Source organism: Macaca mulatta, chromosome 18 (assembly GCF_049350105.2).
Source record: "Macaca mulatta isolate MMU2019108-1 chromosome 18, T2T-MMU8v2.0, whole genome shotgun sequence".
NCBI classification, from domain to species: domain Eukaryota; kingdom Metazoa; phylum Chordata; class Mammalia; order Primates; family Cercopithecidae; genus Macaca; species Macaca mulatta.
In genome coordinates, this window is record NC_133423.1 from 83,668,103 (window position 1) to 83,686,869 (window position 18,767).

The following is an 18,767-nucleotide window of genomic DNA, read 5'->3' on the forward strand; positions in this document are numbered from 1 at the left end:
CCTTGTCAGAGCTTGGGGGTAGTAATGTCCTCACAGGATATTCAGGCTTTCATTAAAGCAGTAAGGTGAAAGGAGTGTTCAGAGAAGGGATTCAGGAATGGCAGATCTTGTCAACCCAGCTCTGTAAATTACAGAAGGCACAGTAGAAGGGTTTTGTTTGTTGGGGAGTAGAAGGGCTGGGCAGTCTTAAGGGGCTTGGAGTGCCAGCAGTGAGGCATCCTGGCTGGTTTTAGGAGCTGAAATTCGGTAGTTAAAGGGCATTGGGAAGGTAGTCCCACTCACCTGTTGCTGTGAGGAAACCGCAAATGTCAGGGATGGGAGGGCATCTTGAGGGTATCCCCTTGACTCTTGCTGGAGGCAGGAGCTCTGGAAATGGTCCTGTTGGTCCTTGTTGATGGAAGACGGGAGGCCTGGCGAGATGGAGTCTTAGACTCAGTGCCTGGGGAGAGGTAAGTGCTTGGAGCTAGCTCTTGAGTTTTGAACAGCCTGAAGCCCTGAGTTGTTGGTCTGAGTATAGGGCTTCCTTGGACGCTGTACTGGAGGGCCGGCAGCCGGGAGAGGCAAAGCCCCAGTCTCCTGGTGAGGGGTGACTTCTTTGACCCCTTCTTGGGGAGGAGGGAATTTGTGTTTCAAAATGTCTTTATTCTAATCTTGGAATAAATTAATATTTTAGCTGAGTACAGAATTTTAGGATGAAAATAAACTTTCACACAATTTTGAAGATATTGCTACATTGTACGTGAAGTCTGGTGTAATCTCAATACTTGGTTTTTTATCTGAACTATGTTTTCTCTGGAAATTTTAGAATCCCGTCTGAGTCCCTTGTGGGTGGGGCTGTTTTCCCCCATTCACTAAATTCTTTTTTTTTTTTTTTTTTTTTTGAGACGGAGTCTTGCTCTGTCGCCCAGGCTGGAGTGTGCAGTGGCCAGATCTCAGCTCACTGCAAGCTCCGCCTCCCGGGTTCCCGCCATTCTCCTGCCTCAGCCTCCCGAGTTGGGACTACAGGCGCCCGCCACCTCACCCGGCTAGTTTTTTGTATTTTTTTTTTTAGTGGAGACGGGGTTTCACCATGTTATCCAGGATGGTCTCGATCTCCTGACCTCGTGATCCACCCGTCTTGGCCTCCCAAAGTGCTGGGATTACAGGCTTGAGCCACCACGCCCGGCCCCATTCACTAAATTCTAATTGGCATTGATTTGGAGATCAGTTCTAGATAATTACGGCTTTTCATCAAGTTTTTCCTTTTCTTTTTCCAGAGCTACTGTTTTGGATTGCCTGGGTGGTTCTATTTCTATTTTTTTCCCTTTTTTTCTGTTTTAGTGCAAAAAGACATTGTTCTAGATAAGTTTCTTTTTTTTTCCTGCTCATTAAATCATTTGGCAATCATAATTTTAATCATGAGAGCTCTTTTGTTGACCTTTTTTTAAAATGGACCGTTTTTGTGGATGTACACTTGACCCTCTAACAACCCGAGTTTGAACTGTGTGGTTCCACTTACAAGCAGATTTCTTTCAACCAAACGTGGATGGAAAATACAGTATCTGTGGATGTGAAACCTGAATGTAGTCAGTGCTAACTGTGGGACTTGAATATTGCATATTTTGGTAGACGCAGGGGTCCTGGAACCGGTCCCCCATGTATACCGAGGGTTGAGTGTAACAGCTACATGGATACTTCTGAAGATTCTAATTAGAAATTTTGAAAGTTCTGTAAACTGTTCCTTTTCTCCAGGGCTGCTTGTATAGTTTGTTCATTTTTATTTTTGTCTCTTGAACTGCTCCTGTTTTTCTTGTCTGATTTGTGGCTGGCTTCTAGGCTGCCTAGCGTGGGCATCCTGATCCGTTGTGTATGTAACTCTCGTTTCTCATTGACTTCCCCGCAAGAGGGACGTTGTTCCTGGCCGTTTACTGTAGAGTGCGCAGGCTGGAGTCTTAAATTTTATGCCAGATGTTTAATGCTTTCTTCTGGGCCATTGTTACTGCCGTCACTTCGTTCTCCACAGGCATTTTCTGTGCTTTGATTGCAGGCAAGCGCTTCCCTCCCCCTTGCCAGGTGTTCGCTGTTGTGTGTGCGAGCATGGCTGTTGTCTCTGGGGTGGGGCAGAAGGGTGGGCGCTCCTGCCACACTTCATGCCGGGCTTTCAGTCCCCCTCTGCTGCCGTCCCCGGCTCCCTCCTGCCCTCCTCCTGCCTGTAGCCACGGAACATTTTTGTGGTTCTTCCCGGCTCCCTCCTGCCTCCTCCTGCCTGTAGCCACGGAACATTTTTGTGGTTCTTCCTGGCTCCCTCCTGCCCTCCTGCCTGTAGCCACGGAACATTTTTGTGGTTCTTCCTGGCAGATTTGTTTCCTTCTCTGCTTCCGGGCCCCTCCGTTCTTGGATTGCGGCTTTCTTTCCCCCTGCACACCCCGTCTTTCTTTCCCCTGCACACCCCATCTGCTTTTCGGATTCCAGAATCTGGGGTAAGCATGGGTGAGGACTGGTAGTTCTTACCCAGATTGCCTCACTTTTATAGCTTTCCTTGCTGTCATTTTATTGGACACTTGGAAGTTGCTCTTTCCTGTTTAACTTGAAACCTGTGACTTAGTTTGAAAAGTTGTTTTGAGCTAATAAAAATAGAGGATATCTGTAGTTTTGACGAAGTAGCTTTTTTAGAGGGATGGTGGTGAATGTGGAGCGCTCTGCTCTCAACTGACCCTGTCATTCTAAAGTTCTGGTGGTCATACTGCATGCTTTTCTCAGGGTGGGGCTTTAAAATATGGAATGGACCTAAACGTCCTGACTTGTTGTTTATTTATTTCCTGTCACCATCTTGCTCCCCCACCTCTTTTCCTTTCTGTCCTTGCTACCCCTTGACTTTGTAACTATGCGTAGTCTTTCCACCTATGCCTTTCCTTTCCTGTACTCAATGAAGTTTTCCTGTACCTACCCACGAGCGCACCTTTGGCTTAAGCTAGTGACTTTGTATGTACTACAGCTCCAGTAAAGAGATGGAGAAACTGGGAAGTAAATTGTAGTTAGGGTTGGAGTGTTGCCTCAGGCCTGAAGGGTTGGGATTTGAGAAATATGGAAGGGCTTTTAAAAAAAAATTCATCCTGGCCAAATTTGAGTCTGGCTCTTGGTATCAGTATGTCATGTAATGAATTTGTTGCATTTAGAGGCTTTTTCCTGAAGTTCCATTCCCACTCCTCCTCTTTCTGTGGTGAGCTGCTCTAGACCCAAGAGTTTTTGCAGTAGGGTGGGAGGAAAATTGCCTGTAAGAAAAATACTTTCATCCACACAGAAAACAGCAGAGGCAGAAAGAAAGATAAGGACAAGAACCAGGACTAGGGATAAAAGTAAAAACAATTGAAACCTTTATTAATTCAGAGATTTGGCTATTTTGGCAAATATGCCAATATCCTTTAAGTCTGCAGATTTTAGAAAGCTGTATTATGTAGCCTGGTTTCAAGGATACTTATTCTGGAAATAAAAAAACCACTTTTTGCTGCTTGAGAGAAAGAGCAGCTGTATGACGTTCTCTTTGATTTTGGTAGACTGTATATCACTGGACCCAAAAGGTTGATTCAGTCCCCCGAATACCGTGCAGTGTTAGCAGTTGTACTTTTCTGGCTAGACTCAAATGTTTCTTTTTGTTGCTTCCATTTTTTCTTTTTAAGAGGTGAAACGCATAACTGATTAATAGATATTTTGTAGATTTACCCAAGGTAACTAACATTTTATCATTCTTCTGTTTCCTAATAAAAAAGTTCTATCTCTAGGAAAAAGAGCTATGTGGAAAGTCAGCGTTTGTCAAATGCTCTCAGCAAACAGTCAGCTTCCCAAATGGAGACAGCAGGACCAGAAGAGGAGCCAGCCGGAGCTACAGAATCCTTGCAGGACCAAGATCTCTTCAACAGGGCTTCACCACTGGAACAAGCACAAGGTACTGAACTATTGGAAATTATTTCTTAATGCATATGTTTTTATTTCCTTTTTCATTTCCCCAGCTTTGGAATTTTTTTTTTTTTTTTTTTTTTTAAGGAAGAGTCTCACTCCTGTGGCCCAGGCTGGAGTGCAGTGGTGTGATCACAACTCACTACAGCCTCAACTTCCTGGGCTGCTCAACCTATCTTCCCACCTCAGCCTCCTTAGTAGCTGAATCTACAGGCACACACCACCATGCTGGGCTAACTTTTTGTGTTTTTAGTAGAGACAGGGTTTCGCCATGTTGCCCAGGCTGGGCTCGAACTCCTGGGCTCAAGAGATCTGCTGTGCCTTGGGCTGCCAAAATGCTGGGATTATGGGCATAAACCACTGTGCCTGGCCTTTTTTTTTTTTCCTTTTCCTTAATTTTGAGATGGATTCTAGCTGTGTTGCCCAGGTTGGTCATGAACTCCTGGGCTCAAGCAATACTCTCACCTCAGCCTCTCGAGTAGCTGGAACTGGATGCATGCATCGTCACTCCTGGCTTGGATGTATTCATTTTGTACTATCATACTGTAAACTGAAAGTGCTTTGGTTTGCATTGTACCTGGTAATATCATGTTTACAGTACTTTTATAGGAAAAGGTCTCCTCTTAACCTTGTTGACTGATTTAAGCTGAAATTCTCTTTGCTTTGGAAACCATGCTGTCGGATGGCCACAGCATACTTTATATTCAAGACAAGCCTATTTTTAGTGCATCTTCCACTTTTCTTCCACTATTTAATTTATATTCTTATTGAGAGTCAATTTTGTTTCTAAGCTTATTTTTTTAAATAAAACTGGTGAATTATAAGTTCTAAAATAAATTATTGTTTCTAAGAAAACTAGGTTGAATGTATTGGAAATACTCAAGGGTAAGGCATTTGAAAAATTACCCTTGGGCCAGGCACGGTGGCTTACGCCTGTAACCTCAGCACTTTGTGAGGCCGAGGTGGGCAGATCACCTGAGGTCAGAAGTTCAAGACTAGCCTGGCCAACGTGGCGAAACCCTGTCTCTCCTAAAAATACAAAAATTAGCCAGGCATAGTGGTGGCTATCTGTAATCCCAGCTACTTGGGAGGCTGAGGCAGGAGAGTTGTGTGAACCCGGGAGGCGGAGGTTGCAGTGAGCCGAGGTTGTGCCACTGTACTCCAGCCTGGGTGACAGTGTGAGATTCTGTCTCAAAAAGAAAAATTGCTCTCAAATTAGATGTGGAGAAGAAACTACAAAAATATGGGGGTTCAGGCACAGTGGCTCACGCCTGTAATTCTAGCACTTTGGGAGATCGAGGTGGGTGAATGGCTTGAGCCCAGGAGTTCAAGATCAGCCTGGGCAACAAGGTGAAACTCTGTCTCTACAGAAAATACAAAAATTAGCAGGGCATAGTGCTGTGCGCCTTAAGTCCCAGCTACTTGGGAGGCTGAGTTGGGATTGCTTAAGCCCAGGCCGTCAAGGTGATCATGCCATTGCACTGTAGCCTGGGAGACAGACCCAGACCCTGTCTCAAAAATAAATAAATAAATAAAAATATAGGGAAAGTTGTTTAAAAAAATTATAGGTTTCTGCTGTCTGATTGCTCTTAAGTACTCTGCATTCACTTTCTTTCGTCAAAGAAATCAAAACTGGAAATTGAAAAGTTCATTTTATGTACTTACATAGCAGTGGTATTCTGTAACTCCAAACTAGTTCAGTACTCAAAAGGACTTGCCTGATTGTATGTTGTAAGATTGATGAATGAGTGCACATTATATGTTAGAAAAATTTTAAGGGAGGTTTGTGTTTCTCTTGATGAAAAATGTTATATATGTGAAAGAAAAGGGGGATATTATAACTCAAATAAGCAATAAAAGAAAAAAATAGATGAATTGGACTTCAGAATTGAAAACTTTTATGCTTCAAAAGACACTATCAAGAAAGGGAAAAGACTGGGCCAGGCGCAGTGGCTCACGTCTGGAATCCTAGCACTTTGGGAGGCCGAGGCGGGTGGATCACCTGAGGTCGGGAGATTGAGACCAGCCTGACCAACGTGGAGAAACCCCGTCTCTACTAAAAATACAAAATTAGTTGGGCGTGGCGGCACATGCCTGTAATCCCAGCTACGTGGGAGGCTGAGGCAGGAGAACCGCTTGAACATGGTAGGCGGAGGTTGCGGTGAGCTGAGATCGCGCCATTGCACTGCAGCCTGGGTAATAAGAGCGAAACTCCGTCTCAAAAAAAAAGAAGTTGTACAAATGACCAGTAAACACATGAAAATATATGCAGTATCATTAGACATCCAGGAAATGCAATTCAGAACCACAATGAGGCTGGACACAATGGTTCATGCCTGTAATCCCAGCACTTTGGGAGACTGAGGTGAGTGGATCATTTGAGGTCAGGAGTTCGAGACCATCTTGGCCAATATGGTGAAACTCCACCTCTACTAAAACTACAAAAATTAGCTGGGTGTAGTGGTGCACGCTTGTAGTCCCAGCTACTCGGGTGATTTTTCTGAGGCAGAAAAATCACTTGAACCCGGGAGGTGGAGGTTGCAGTGAGCCGAGATTGCGCCACTGCATTCCAGCCTGGATGACAGAGAGAGACTGTCTCAAGAAAAAAAAAAAAAAAAAAAGTCCGGGCATGGTGGCTCACGCCTGTAATCTCAGCACTTTGGAAGGCTGAGGCGGGTGGATCACAAGGTCAGGTGATCGAGACCATCCTGGCTAACATGGTGAAACCCTGTCTCTGCCGAAAATACAAAAAATTAGCCAGGCGTGGTGGCGGGCGCCTGTAGTCCCAGCTGCTTAGGAGGTTGAGGCAGGAGAATAGCGTGAACCCAGGAGGCGGAGCTTGCAGTGAGCTGAGATTGCGCCACTGCACTCCAGCCCAGGTGACAGAGTGAGACTCCATCTCAAAAAAAAAAAAAAAAGAAAGAAAGAAACAGTAGAAACAAAACCACAGTGAGCTGCTGCTTCACACTTTATAGGCTAGGCTAACTATAATTTTTTAAAAAATGGAAAATAACGTGTTTGCGAGGATGTGGAGAAATTGAAATCCTCCTACATTATTGGTAGAAATGTAAAGTGGCACAGCCACTTTGGAAAGCAGTTTGACAGTTCCTCAAAACGTTAACTGTTGTGTTACCATGTTACTTGGCATTTGCACTCTTAGGTATATACCCAAGAGAAAGGAAACCGTATGTCCACACAAAAACTTGTGGGTTTTTTTTGAGACAGAGTCTTGGTCTGTCCCCCAGGCTGAAGTGCGTGGTGTGATCTCGGCTCAGTGCAACCTTCGCCTCTTGAGATCTAGTGATTCTCCTGCCTCAGCCTCCCGAGTAGCTGGGATTGCAAGCGTGCACCACTACACCCAGCTACTTTTTGTAGTTTTAGTAGAGGCGGGATTTCACCATATTGGCCAGGATGGTCTCAAACTCCTGACCTCAAGTAATCCACCCGCCTCAGCCTCCCAAAGTGCCGGGATTACAGGCGTGAGCCCCTGTGTCCGACCTCACACAAAACCTTGTGTGTGAATATTCATAGCACCATCACAACAGCCAAAAAGTGGAAGCAATTCAGATGTTAATAAACTGATGAATGGACAAAGAAACTGTAGTATGGCCACATGAGTGGAGTATCACTCATCCACAAAAAGGAGCAAAGTACTGATACGTGCTTTAATACAGGTGAGCCCTGAAAACATGCTGAGTGAAAGAAGAAAGACACGAAGGCCACAAAGTGTATGACTCTGTTTATGCATAGGGAAATCTATAGATACAGAGTAGCAAATAACAGAAAGTAAATTCCTGGTTGTCAGAGGCTGGCAGGTAGCGGGAATGGGGAGTGACTGCTAATGCGTATAGTGTTTCATTTTGGAATAATGGAAATAGTGGTGATGGCTGCACAACCTAGTGAACATACTAAAGCCCCTGAAATGTATGCTTTGAAAGAATGAATTAATGATATGTGAATTGTATGTATCAATTTAAAAAACCTCCCATGTACTTATCCGTTGGTATAGGATTTTGTCATACTTGCATCATCTCTCCTTTTTACTACTTTTTTCTGATATTTTATTTTATTTTTTTATTTTTTATTTTTATTTTTTGAGACAGAGTCTCGCTCTGTCGCCCAGGCTGGAGTGCAGTGGCCGGATCTCAGCCCACTGCAAGCTCCGCCTCCTGGGTTTACGCCATTCTCCTGCCTCAGCCTCCCGAGTAGCTGGGACTACAGGCGCCTGCCACCTTGCCCGGCTAGTTTTTGTTTTGTATTTTTTAGTAGAGACGGGGTTTCACCGTGTTAGCCATGATGGTCTCGATCTCCTGACCTCGTGATCCGCCCGTCTCAGCCTCCCAAAGTGCTCGGATTACAGGCTTGAGCCACCGTGCCCAACCTTTTTCTGATATTTTAAAATTTCTGTTGCCATTTGTGCATATTTCAGTATGCATCTCCTGAAGGGTGGATATTTTCTTGTATAACCACAGTGCTATTAACACAGCTAATGAACTTAGTGCTTCTTTTTTTATCATCTGATAGAGTCGTTCGCATTGATTTGTGTGAATGGGGATCTGAGAGAGGTTTTGTTATGCTGCGCACCTTTGTTGCGTCTCATGTGTCAGTGCCTTGTTGAAATAATCTAGATCAGTCACAGTGCAGTTTGTCCCACTATTTGGGTTTGTCCCTTTGCTTAGTCATAAGGTGCCATTTCTCTTATTTCTCTCTGCACATCTCCTTCAAAGCAAACGTTAGCTGTAAAGTCTTGATTAGATACATATTCAAATTCTTTGGTACAGTTTTTTTATGAATCTCCACCCTAACATTTAAAAACATTCAACCAACCTGTGATGGACTCATATACATCATTTAAAAGTGCTTCTATTCTATTTCAAGAGAAAAATATTTCTTGTTATTTTTTGGTATCGTTGCGTATTTAGCTGATAAAATAACTTGGTCTCTCAGTTTGTTTTTGTTTTCTTATACAGACTCACCTATTGATTTTCATTTACAGTCATGGATGAATGATAAGGAACCCAAGGTAACTTTTTATGTATTTGTTATTGTTTTCCGGAGTATTATAGGGGAGTGAAAGTTCATATTTCACATATATAAGTGTTAATATGAGTTAGACGTCATCTACTTTTTTCTAGTAGAACTCTAACTTACCCAGCTTCAGTAAAAATGGGAGTTTCTCTCAAGTAATGAGAAGGTTCAGGGGTAGTGCTGGTGCCTGGGACTGTATTCTTGGGCTTGGTGATGTCGGAGCTGAGTCCATCTGTTTGCTCTGCTTCACTCTGTACTGGCCTCATCTAGAATGTTAGCTCCATGAGGGCAAGCATTTCTTTGTGTGTGTGTGTGTGTGTGTGTGTGTGTGTGCGCGTGTGCGGGCGCGCGCGCGCGTGTGTGTGTTTCATTGTATCCTGAGTGCCTGAGTGCCTCGAATGGTTCTTGGCCCTTAGTTGTCACTTAATAATTTGTCAAATGATAAGCAATCTGTCTCATTTGTTGGCAACACAAGCCTATACTCTTAACACTTGTGATCAGAAAAGAGGAAAAAGACAGCTCTAACGAGCTCACTTGGCTCATGTGTCCTCCCCTCTGCATATCGCTGTGCCAAGGGGTGGGTTGGGATGAGCCTGGATCTAATGTCCAATTCTGTGCGTGTGCTTGTGCATGAGTGTGTATACATGCACAGATAGAGGAATGCAAGTGACAGCCCTACTGGACCACGTGAAGTATAAAGGATGGTCTCTTCAGAAGAGAGATGCTGAGAAGATAAACAGTTTATGCCCAACATTACCACCAAACCTGAATTTCAGGCATGCAGTCATGAATTTATGAGATTTGCTTACAAAATATAAACTAAACACTGTTAAAACTGATAAAAAAGAGGTACACTTTTTGTTTTACTTTTGTAAGAGTTGTAAAGTTTATAGAATGATTGCAAAAGGGTCTAAAGTAAAAGTTATTTCCCTGTGCCAGTGATTGGCAAACCATAGTTTATGGCTTGCATCCAGTCTGCTGGCTGTTTTTGTGAAGTTTTATTGGAATACGGTTGTGCCCGTTTGTGTATGTTTTGTTTATGGCTGTTATTTGTGCTACAATAGCAGAGTTGAGAAGTTGTGACAGAGATTGTACAGCTCATAAAGCCTGAAGTATTTATTATCTGGCCCTTACACAAAATGTTTGTTGGCCCTGCCCTATGTGCTCACCCTGTATGTGACCCCTAGTAAGTTTCAAGTGTGAGAGATGCTTTTTAGAGGAAGTGCAGGTGTAGTGAAGTTGAAATTAATGTTTGAAATTAATAATATAAGGGACAGTAAAACTGGAAAGCAACAGAAGTATAGAAACATGAGATGCTTGATTAAAAAGAGGAAGAAATGAGAATAGGGGAAAATAAATGTGTTAGAAAGCAGACTGAAGGGAGCTGCTACCACATGTAGGTCTCGTCTCACCTGTGGAGCTGTGCCACTTTATCAGAATGGAGACATTTTCCAGGGACCAAGCCTGGCAGAGTACACGGCATTCTCAGTAGCCAACGTGACCAAAAAGACAGGGACGTTTTACATATTGTTCTTTCCCATATAGGTTTTTTCCCCAATTTTTGTATTATAAAAACTTTCGAAGCACAGAGCTTACATTGCACAGCTGTTAACATTTGCCATATTCTAAGTGATCATCTATTTTAAATAACAGTTGATTATAGTAGTCTTTGATGCCCCTGGTGCTTAAATATTTGTGAGAATAGCTCAGCACTGTCCTCTCTAAATGTAAAACTGGATTAAGATTCCATGTTTCTGTCTTAAAAATTGGTGTGCATTTTGCAATATAATTCCTATGCTGGTGTTATTTACATATATGTATGTAGTATATATGACATATAATCACGTTATATTACATATAATTACATTTTCATTCTGGGACTTGGGTATGCTTATTAAATGGCTGTGTGCCCTTTAGGGTTACCTGTTCCCTGGTTGTGGAGCAGAGAAATTGATTATTCCAATGTAATGGTGCAGAGAGTTCCTTAGATACAGGCTGCCGGGTCTAGCTTTGTTATCTTCACTTTCTTGGAAGCCTTGTGTTGCTGAAGTTCAGTTATGTATTTGTGTACTTACTATATTACGAGCCTCTCTGAGCATGTGCACAGTTTGAGAGAAGCCTTAAGTTTTAAGGATGCTCTATTGGGTAGGTCAGGTGAGGGAGGTGGCATGGGGGAAAGGAAAGTTATTAATACATGTACAATTGCTAGCCCTTTATTGCCTAAGCTGTGATTTACAGATAGTGAACACATTAGAAGTTGAGAACGTACTTGGTCCTTTTTGTAGCCTTGTACTGTGCTCTTCAGAGCCTTGAATGTGCTTCTCTTACTTACCATTTTGTTTCTTACAGATTGTTGTGCTCGATGCTGGAAAACATTTTGAAGACAAGACTCTAAACAGTGACCTAAGCCACACTAGCTTATTAGAAGATGAGAAACTTGTGTTGCCGACAAGCTTGGAAGATTCCTCTGGTACACTGCGAGTACCCTGTGTTTCCCTGCTCTTCACCACTCCACTTTCTTCTGCTTTGTTGCAGTAGTTATGATGCCAACTGTTTGGGTTTTTTGTCCTTACCTTTTCTTCCTACCTGCTGGCACTCAAATGGCCACTTCTATTAAGTGATGGAATTCAAGAATTTATTTCTATATATCTATCCTGATATGATTATACTCATCCTCAGTTTAACATTGTTAGGGTATAAAGGAGTCACCTGGAGGTGCCATTTGGTATATAGCACTGTGTTTAGAAATTAGGGGAACCATGAAATTTTTTTTTTTTTTTTTTTTTTTTTTTTGAGATGGGATCTCGCTCTGTCACCCGGGCTGGAGTACAGTGGTGTGATCTTCGCTCATCACAACCTCCGCCTCCCGGGTTCAAGTGGTTCTCCTGCCTCAACCTCCTGAGTAGCTGGGATTACAGGTGCCCACCACCATGTCTGGATAATTTTTGTATTTTTAGTAGAGACAGGATTTCAGCATGTTGGCCAGGCTGGTCTGAACTCCTGACTTAAAGTGATCTGCCTGCGTTGGCCTCCCAAAGTGCTGGAATTATAGGTGTGAGCCACCGCGCCCGGTCAGAACCATGAAATATTTGGCCTCTGCTCTCAGACACCTTAGGTGCAGAGAAGAGATGCAGAGCCAATTGTCAGATTGGGTTGCATAAACCCAACAGGCCCCAAGTGTGCCTGGGAATTATAGGGGGTGAGAAATTAACTCTGATTGAGGCAGGTACTGAAGCTTTCTAGAAAAAGGATGGAGCTTGTGCCAGGCCTTAGATATGGGAGGAGGAGGACATGTCAGGAAGCAGGAACAGCATCAGCAAAGGCCCTGCTGTAAGCACGCGGGTTGTGTTTTGGGGAACAGCCAGGGGTTTTGTGTGGCAAGTTTACAGCACCTGTAGGAGGCCACATTGGTAAATAAGCCCAGAAAAGTGTGAAATGGGGCCACATTATGCATGGCTTTGAAAGCCAGGCTGACGAGCTGAGTCAGCATCACGTCCATGGAGAGCAGGTTTTGCCACCAAAGGAGTTTTCAGACGTTTTTGGATTTTGGAATAGTGGATAAATAATTACTGACCTGAATGTATCCACTCTTTGAGTGCTTTAGTGTGCTAGATTCTTGTAGACAGAATTGCTGAGACATAGGTAATAAGTGTTGTTGAGACTCTTAATGATTGCAAAATTGACCTCTGAAATGACATTGCCGACTTAGAAGACCAGGACTGATTGAGAGTTCATGTTTTATTTGGTGCTTGCTGAGCTGGGTGTTACAGCATTGAAAACCCCTGCAGTGGCCTTTCGCCTTCCCTCTCTCCTCCCTCTTTCCTCCCTTTTTTCCTTTTACTTCTCCTGTGATAGGCTCATCTATACTTTTTTGATAGAGGTAAGCATTTGCCACACCATTTTCTGAAAAGTCTCCTCTCTTCTCATTGATTTGTGATGCCACATTTATTATATCCTAACTTTGGATAACATGCCAGGGTCTGTTTCTGTCCTGTTTTCTCAAAGAGGTTCAATATTTATCTTGTATATAAAATGTTCATAATGATTTATAATTGACTAAAGTTACAATAGTTTTCTCATGTCAAAAAAACCCACCAAAATCTTAGTCCATTGACTCATTTATGTCTTATCAGACTTTTTAATTACAAATTATTGCTTAGTCACCACTTTAAGCATATTCTATTTTTTCTCGATTTTATCAATAGATGATGATATTGATGATGAAATGTTTTATGATGATCATTTGGAGGCTTATTTTGAACAACTGGCAATTCCAGGAATGATATATGAAGACCTAGAAGGACCAGAACCTCCAGAAAAAGGTTTTAAGTTACCCACAAATGATCTTAGTCAGGTGTGTTCCAGTCTTTTTGATTTTTCAGAAATTTGACATTAGAAAATTACTATTGGTCTCCTTGGATGTTCACATGAAATGTAAGCCTTTGGTTTTCTTTGGACTCTCTGTTTCCCAGGTATGAATTGATGAGATATGCTTACCTTTCTTCCTTCCTGGTACCTTTCCCTCACTTACAGAAAATTAAAGGAGTAACACAGTGGACAGCTACACCGTCTTCCTCCAGTTAACCAGTTGCTAAAGTTTGCCACTTTTGTGTTTTCTTTCTCTCTCGATAAATACTTTCTTCTCTGAATCATTTGAAAGTAAGTCACAGAGAGTATGACATTTCACTGGAATACTTCAGCATTTATCTTTTGTAGATAAGGACATTTTCCTGCATAACCACAATTCTTTTACCTAACTTTGATATAATAATTTAAATTACTGTACAGTCCATATTCACATTTACCCAGTTGTTCCCAGAATGTCCATTATTCTTACAATTTTTTGTCTACAATTTAATCAAAGATTAACCTTGGCTTTGGTTATCCTGTCTCTTTATTCTCTTTTAATTTGGAGTAGTTCTTTTATGATGTGATCTATTTTGTAAAATCTAGGCCCTTTGTTTTGTAGAGTGAACCATAATCTAGTCAGGAGGGAAAAATAACCATAATCTGTTTTCCCTCCCAACTAGATTAGATTAAACATTTTGGCAAGAATACAGATTAAACAGTTTCTCATGAGTGGATTCATGGTAAACCAGGCAGTGCTGTGTACGTCTCATTGCCCGACACCAGGAGACGTTTCTCTCTCCCACAATTGGCGATAACTGTTTTTGATAATTTTGGCTAAGGTGATGTCAGCTCTATGTCTCCTTGTGAAGGTAGCTTTTCCTGTTTGTTATTAATAAGTCATCTGTGGGATGAGATATCAGCCCTTTGATCATCTTATTCCCCGACAACCCTTCACTAGGTGGCTTCAGTGTCCTTGCTGACTCGTAGAAATACTGATTGCTCTCGTGGTGACAATGGCAATTTTTCTAATTCCTTCTACATTTATTTTCTGGCATCCTTCAGTAAAGCCACATTTTCTCCCTCAAAATATTTCATTTTAATTTAAAAGATTAATACAGCTAAGATATTTTTTCAACAGGCAAATGAAAATGGTAGCTTAAACTGCAAGTTTCAATCAGAAAATAACAGCTCTCTGATTTCCCTTGACTTACACTCTTCTGAAACAACTCGCAAAGAGTCTGAGGAAAGCCAAGTTTTTTGTCTACCTGGGACTAGTAAGTATAGAAATATGATTCTTTTGTTCTTAAGTTCTAGTTTTGAATTTACCTTTTTTTTTTTAACTTTTTTTTTTTTTAATTATACTTTAAGTTCAAGGGTACATGTGTATAACGTGCAGGTTTGTTACATACATATACATGTGCCATGTTGGTGTGCTGCACCCATCAACTCGTCATTTACATTAGGTATATCTCCTAATGCTATCCCCCACCCAAGACAGGCCCCGGTGTTTCATGTTCCCCTTCCTGTGTCCAAGTGTTCTCATTGTTCAGTTCCCATCTATGAGTGAGAACATGCGGTGTTTGGTTTTTTGTCCCTGTGATAGTTTGCTGAGAATGATGGTTTCCAGCTTCATCCATGTTTCTACAAAGTACATGAACTCATCCTTTTTTATGGCTGCATAGTTTTCCATGGTGTATGTGTGCCACGTTTTCTTAATCCAGTCTATCATTGATGGACATTTGGGTTGGTTCCAAGTCTTTGCTATTGTGAATAGTGCCGCAATAAACATACGTGTGCATGTGTCTTTATAGTAGTATGATTTATAATCCTTTGGGTATATACCCGGTAATGGGATCACTGGGTCAAATGGTATTTCTAGTTCTAGATCCTTGAGGAATCACCACACTGTCTTCCACAATGGTTGAACCAGTTTATAGTCCCACCAACAGTGTAAAAGTGTTCCTATTTCTTCACATCCTCTCCTGCACCTGTTGTTTCCTGACTTTTTAATGATCGCCATTCTAACTGGTGTGAGATGGTATCTCATTGTGGTTTTGATATGCATTTCTCTAATGGCCCGTGATGATGAGCATTTTTTCATGTGTCTGTTGGCTGCATAAATGTCTTCTTTTGAGACGTGTCTGTTCATATCCTTCACACACTTTTTGATGGGGTTGTTTTTTTCTTGTAAATTTGTTTGAGTTCTTTGTAGATTCTGGATATTAGTCCTTTGTCAGATGAGTAGATTGCAAAAATTTTCTCCCATTCTGTAGGTTGCCTGTTCACTCTGAAGGTAGTTTCTTTTGCTGCGCAGAAGCTCTTTAGTTTAATTAGATCCCATTTGTGAATTTTGACTTTTGTTGCCGTTGCTTTTGGTGTTTTAGACATGAAGTCCTTGCCCATGCCTATGTCCTGATTAGTATTGCCTAGGTTTTTTTCTAGGGCTTTTATGATTTTAGGTCTAACATTTAAGTCTGTATTCCATCTTGAATTAATTTTTGTGTAAGGTGTAAGGAAGGGATCCAGTTTCAGCTTTCTACATATGGCTAGCTAGTTTTCCTAGCACCATTTATTAAATAGGGAATCCTTTTTTCAGGGATCTTTTGTCAGGTTTGTCAAAGATCAGATGACTGTAGATGTGTGGTGTTATTTCTGAGGGCTCTGTTCTGTTCCATTGGTCTATATCTCTGTTTTGGTACCAGTACCATAGTGTTTTGGTTACTGTAGCCTTGTGGTATAGTTTGAAGTCAGGTAGTGTGATGCCTCCAACTTTGTTCTTTTGGCTTAGGATTGTCTTGGCAATGTGGGCTCTTTTTTGGTTCCATATGAACTTTAAAGTAGTTTTTTCCATTCTGTGAAGAAAGTCATTGGTAGCTTGATGGGGATGGCATTGAATCTATAAATTACCTTGGGCAGTATGGCCATTTTCACGATATTGATTCTTCCTATCCATGAGCATGGAATGTTCTTCCATTTGTTTGTGTCCTCTTTTATTTTGTGGAGCAGTGGCTTATAGTTTTCCTTGAAGAGGTCCTTCATATCCCTTGTAAGTTGGATTCCTAGGTATTTTATTCTCTTTGAAGCAATTGTGAATGGGAGTTCACTCATGATTTGGCTCTCTGTCTGTTATTGGTGTATAGAAATGCTTGTGATTTTTGCACATTAATTTTGTATCCTGAGACTTTGCTGAAGTTGCTTATCAACTTAAGGAGATTTTGGGCTGAGACAATGGGGTTTTCTAAACATACAATCATGTCACCTGCAAACAGGGACAATTTGACTTCCTCTTTTCCTAATCGAATACCCTTTCTTTCTTTCTCTTGCCTGATTGCCCTGGCCAGAACTTCCAACACTATGTTGAATAGGAGTGGTGAGAGAGGGCATCCATGTCTTGTGCCAGTTTTCAAAGGGAATGCTTCCAGTTTTTGCCCATTCAGTATGATATTGGCTGTGGGTTTGTCATAAATAGCTCTTACTGTTTTGAGATACGTCCCATCAATACCGAATTTATTGAGAGTTTTTAGCATGAAGGGCTGTTGAATTTTTTGTCGAAGGCCTTTTCTGTATCTATTGAGATAATCATGTGGTTTTTGTCTTTGGTTCTGTTTATATGCTGGATTACATTTCTTGATTTGCGTATGTTGAACCGGCCTTGCATCCCAGGGATGAAGTCCACTTGATCATGGTGGATAAGCTTTTTGATGTGCCGCTGGATTCAGTTTGCCAGTATTTTATTGAGGATTTTTGCATTGATGTTCATCAGGGATATTGATCTAAAATTCTCTTTTTTTGCTGTCTCTCTGCCAGGCTTTGGTATCAGGATGATGTTGGCCTCATAAAATGAGTTAGGGAGAATTCCCTGTTTTTCTATGGATTGGAATAGTTTCAGAAGGAATGGTACCAGTTCTTCCTTATACCTCTGGTAGAATTCGACTGTGAATCCTTCTGGTCCTGGACTGTTTTTGGTTGGTAGGCTATTCATTATTGCCTCAATTTTAGAGCCTGTTATTGGTCTATTCAGGGATTCAACTTCTTCCTGGTTTAGTCTTGGGAGAGTGTATGTGTCCAGGAATTTATCCATTTCTTCTAGATTTTCTAGTTTATTTGTGTAGAGGTGTTTATAGTGTTCTCTGATGGTAGTTTGTATCTCTGTGGGTTCGATGGTGATATCCCCTTTATCATTTTTTATTGCATCTATTTGATTATTCTCTCTTTTCTTCCTTATTAGTCTTGCCAGCGGTGTATCAATTTTGTTGATCTTTTCAAAAAACCAGCTCCTGGATTCATTGATTTTTTTTGAAGGGTTTTTTGCGTCTCTATCTCCTTCAGTTCTGCTCTGAACTTAGTTATTTCTTGCCTTCTGCTAGCTTTTGAATGTGTTTTCTCTTGCTTTTCTAGTTCTTTTAATTGTGATATTAGGGTGTCATTTTTAGATCTTTCCTGCTTTCTCTTGTGGGCACTTAGTGCTATAAATTTCCCTCTACACACTGCTTTAAATGTGTTCCCAGAGATTCTGGTATGTTGTGTCCTTGTTCTCATTGGTTTCAAAGAACATCTTTATTTCTGCCTTCATTTCGTCATGTACCCAGTAGTCATTCAGGAGCAGGTTGTTCAGTTTCCATGTAGTTGAGTGGTTTTGAGTGAGTTTCTTATTCCCGAGTTCTAGTTTGATTGCATTGTGGTCTGAGAGACAGTTTGTTATAATTTCTGTTCGTTTACATTTGCTGAGGAGTGCTTTACTTCCAACTATGTGGTCGATTTTGGAATAAGTGTGATGTGGTGCTGAGAAGAATGTATATTCTGTTGATTTGGGGTGGAGAGTTCTGTAGATGTCTATTGGGTCTGCTTGTTGCAGAGCTGAGTTCAGGTCCTGGATATCCTTGTTAACCTTCTGTCTCGTTGATCTGTCTAATATTGACAATGGGGTGTTAAAGTCTCCCATTATTACTGTGTGGGAGTCTAAGTCTCTTTGTAGGTCTCTAAGGACTTGCTTTATGAATCTGGGTGCTCCTATATTGGGTGCATATATATTTAGGATAGTTAGCTCTTCTTGTTGAATTGATCCCTTTACCATTATGTAATGGCCTTCTTTGTCTCTTTTGATCTTTGTTGGTTTAAAGTCTATTTTATCAGAGACTAGGATTGCAACTCCTGCTTTTTTTGTTTTCCATTTGCTTGGTAGATCTTCCTCCATCCCTTTATTTTGAGCCTGTTTGTGTCTCTGCATGTGAGATGGGTCTCCGGAATACAGCAAACTGATGGGTCTTGACTCTCTCCAATTTTCCAGTCTGTGTCTTTTAATTGGAGCATTTAGCCCATTTACATTTAAGGTTAATATTGTTATGTGTGTATTTGATCCTGTCATTTTGATGTTAGCTGGTTATTTTGCTCATTAGTTGATGCAGTTTCTTCCTAGCATCGATGGTCTTTACACTTTGGCATGTTTTTGCGTTGAC

General features: G+C 41.5%; 1 protein-coding gene across 22 annotated transcripts in view; it reads left to right on the forward strand.

Moving 5' to 3' along the window:
* Positions 1 to 18,767, forward strand: part of CEP192 (centrosomal protein 192) — a 142,937-nt gene that overhangs the window by 11,440 nt on the left and 112,730 nt on the right. For 9 of the 22 annotated variants that reach the window (XM_028837885.2, XM_028837887.2, XM_028837890.2 and 6 more), the window contains 5 exons: positions 3,747 to 3,922; positions 8,904 to 8,956; positions 11,311 to 11,431; positions 13,167 to 13,315; positions 14,450 to 14,585. In XM_028837885.2, coding sequence (XP_028693718.2) covers positions 3,747 to 3,922; positions 8,904 to 8,956; positions 11,311 to 11,431; positions 13,167 to 13,315; positions 14,450 to 14,585 — 635 coding nt within the window. The remainder of the gene's footprint in view (positions 1 to 3,746; positions 3,923 to 8,903; positions 8,957 to 11,310; positions 11,432 to 13,166; positions 13,316 to 14,449; positions 14,586 to 18,767) is intronic. The other 13 variants (XM_077975353.1, XM_028837888.2, XM_077975354.1 and 10 more) reach the window with 6 other exon arrangements.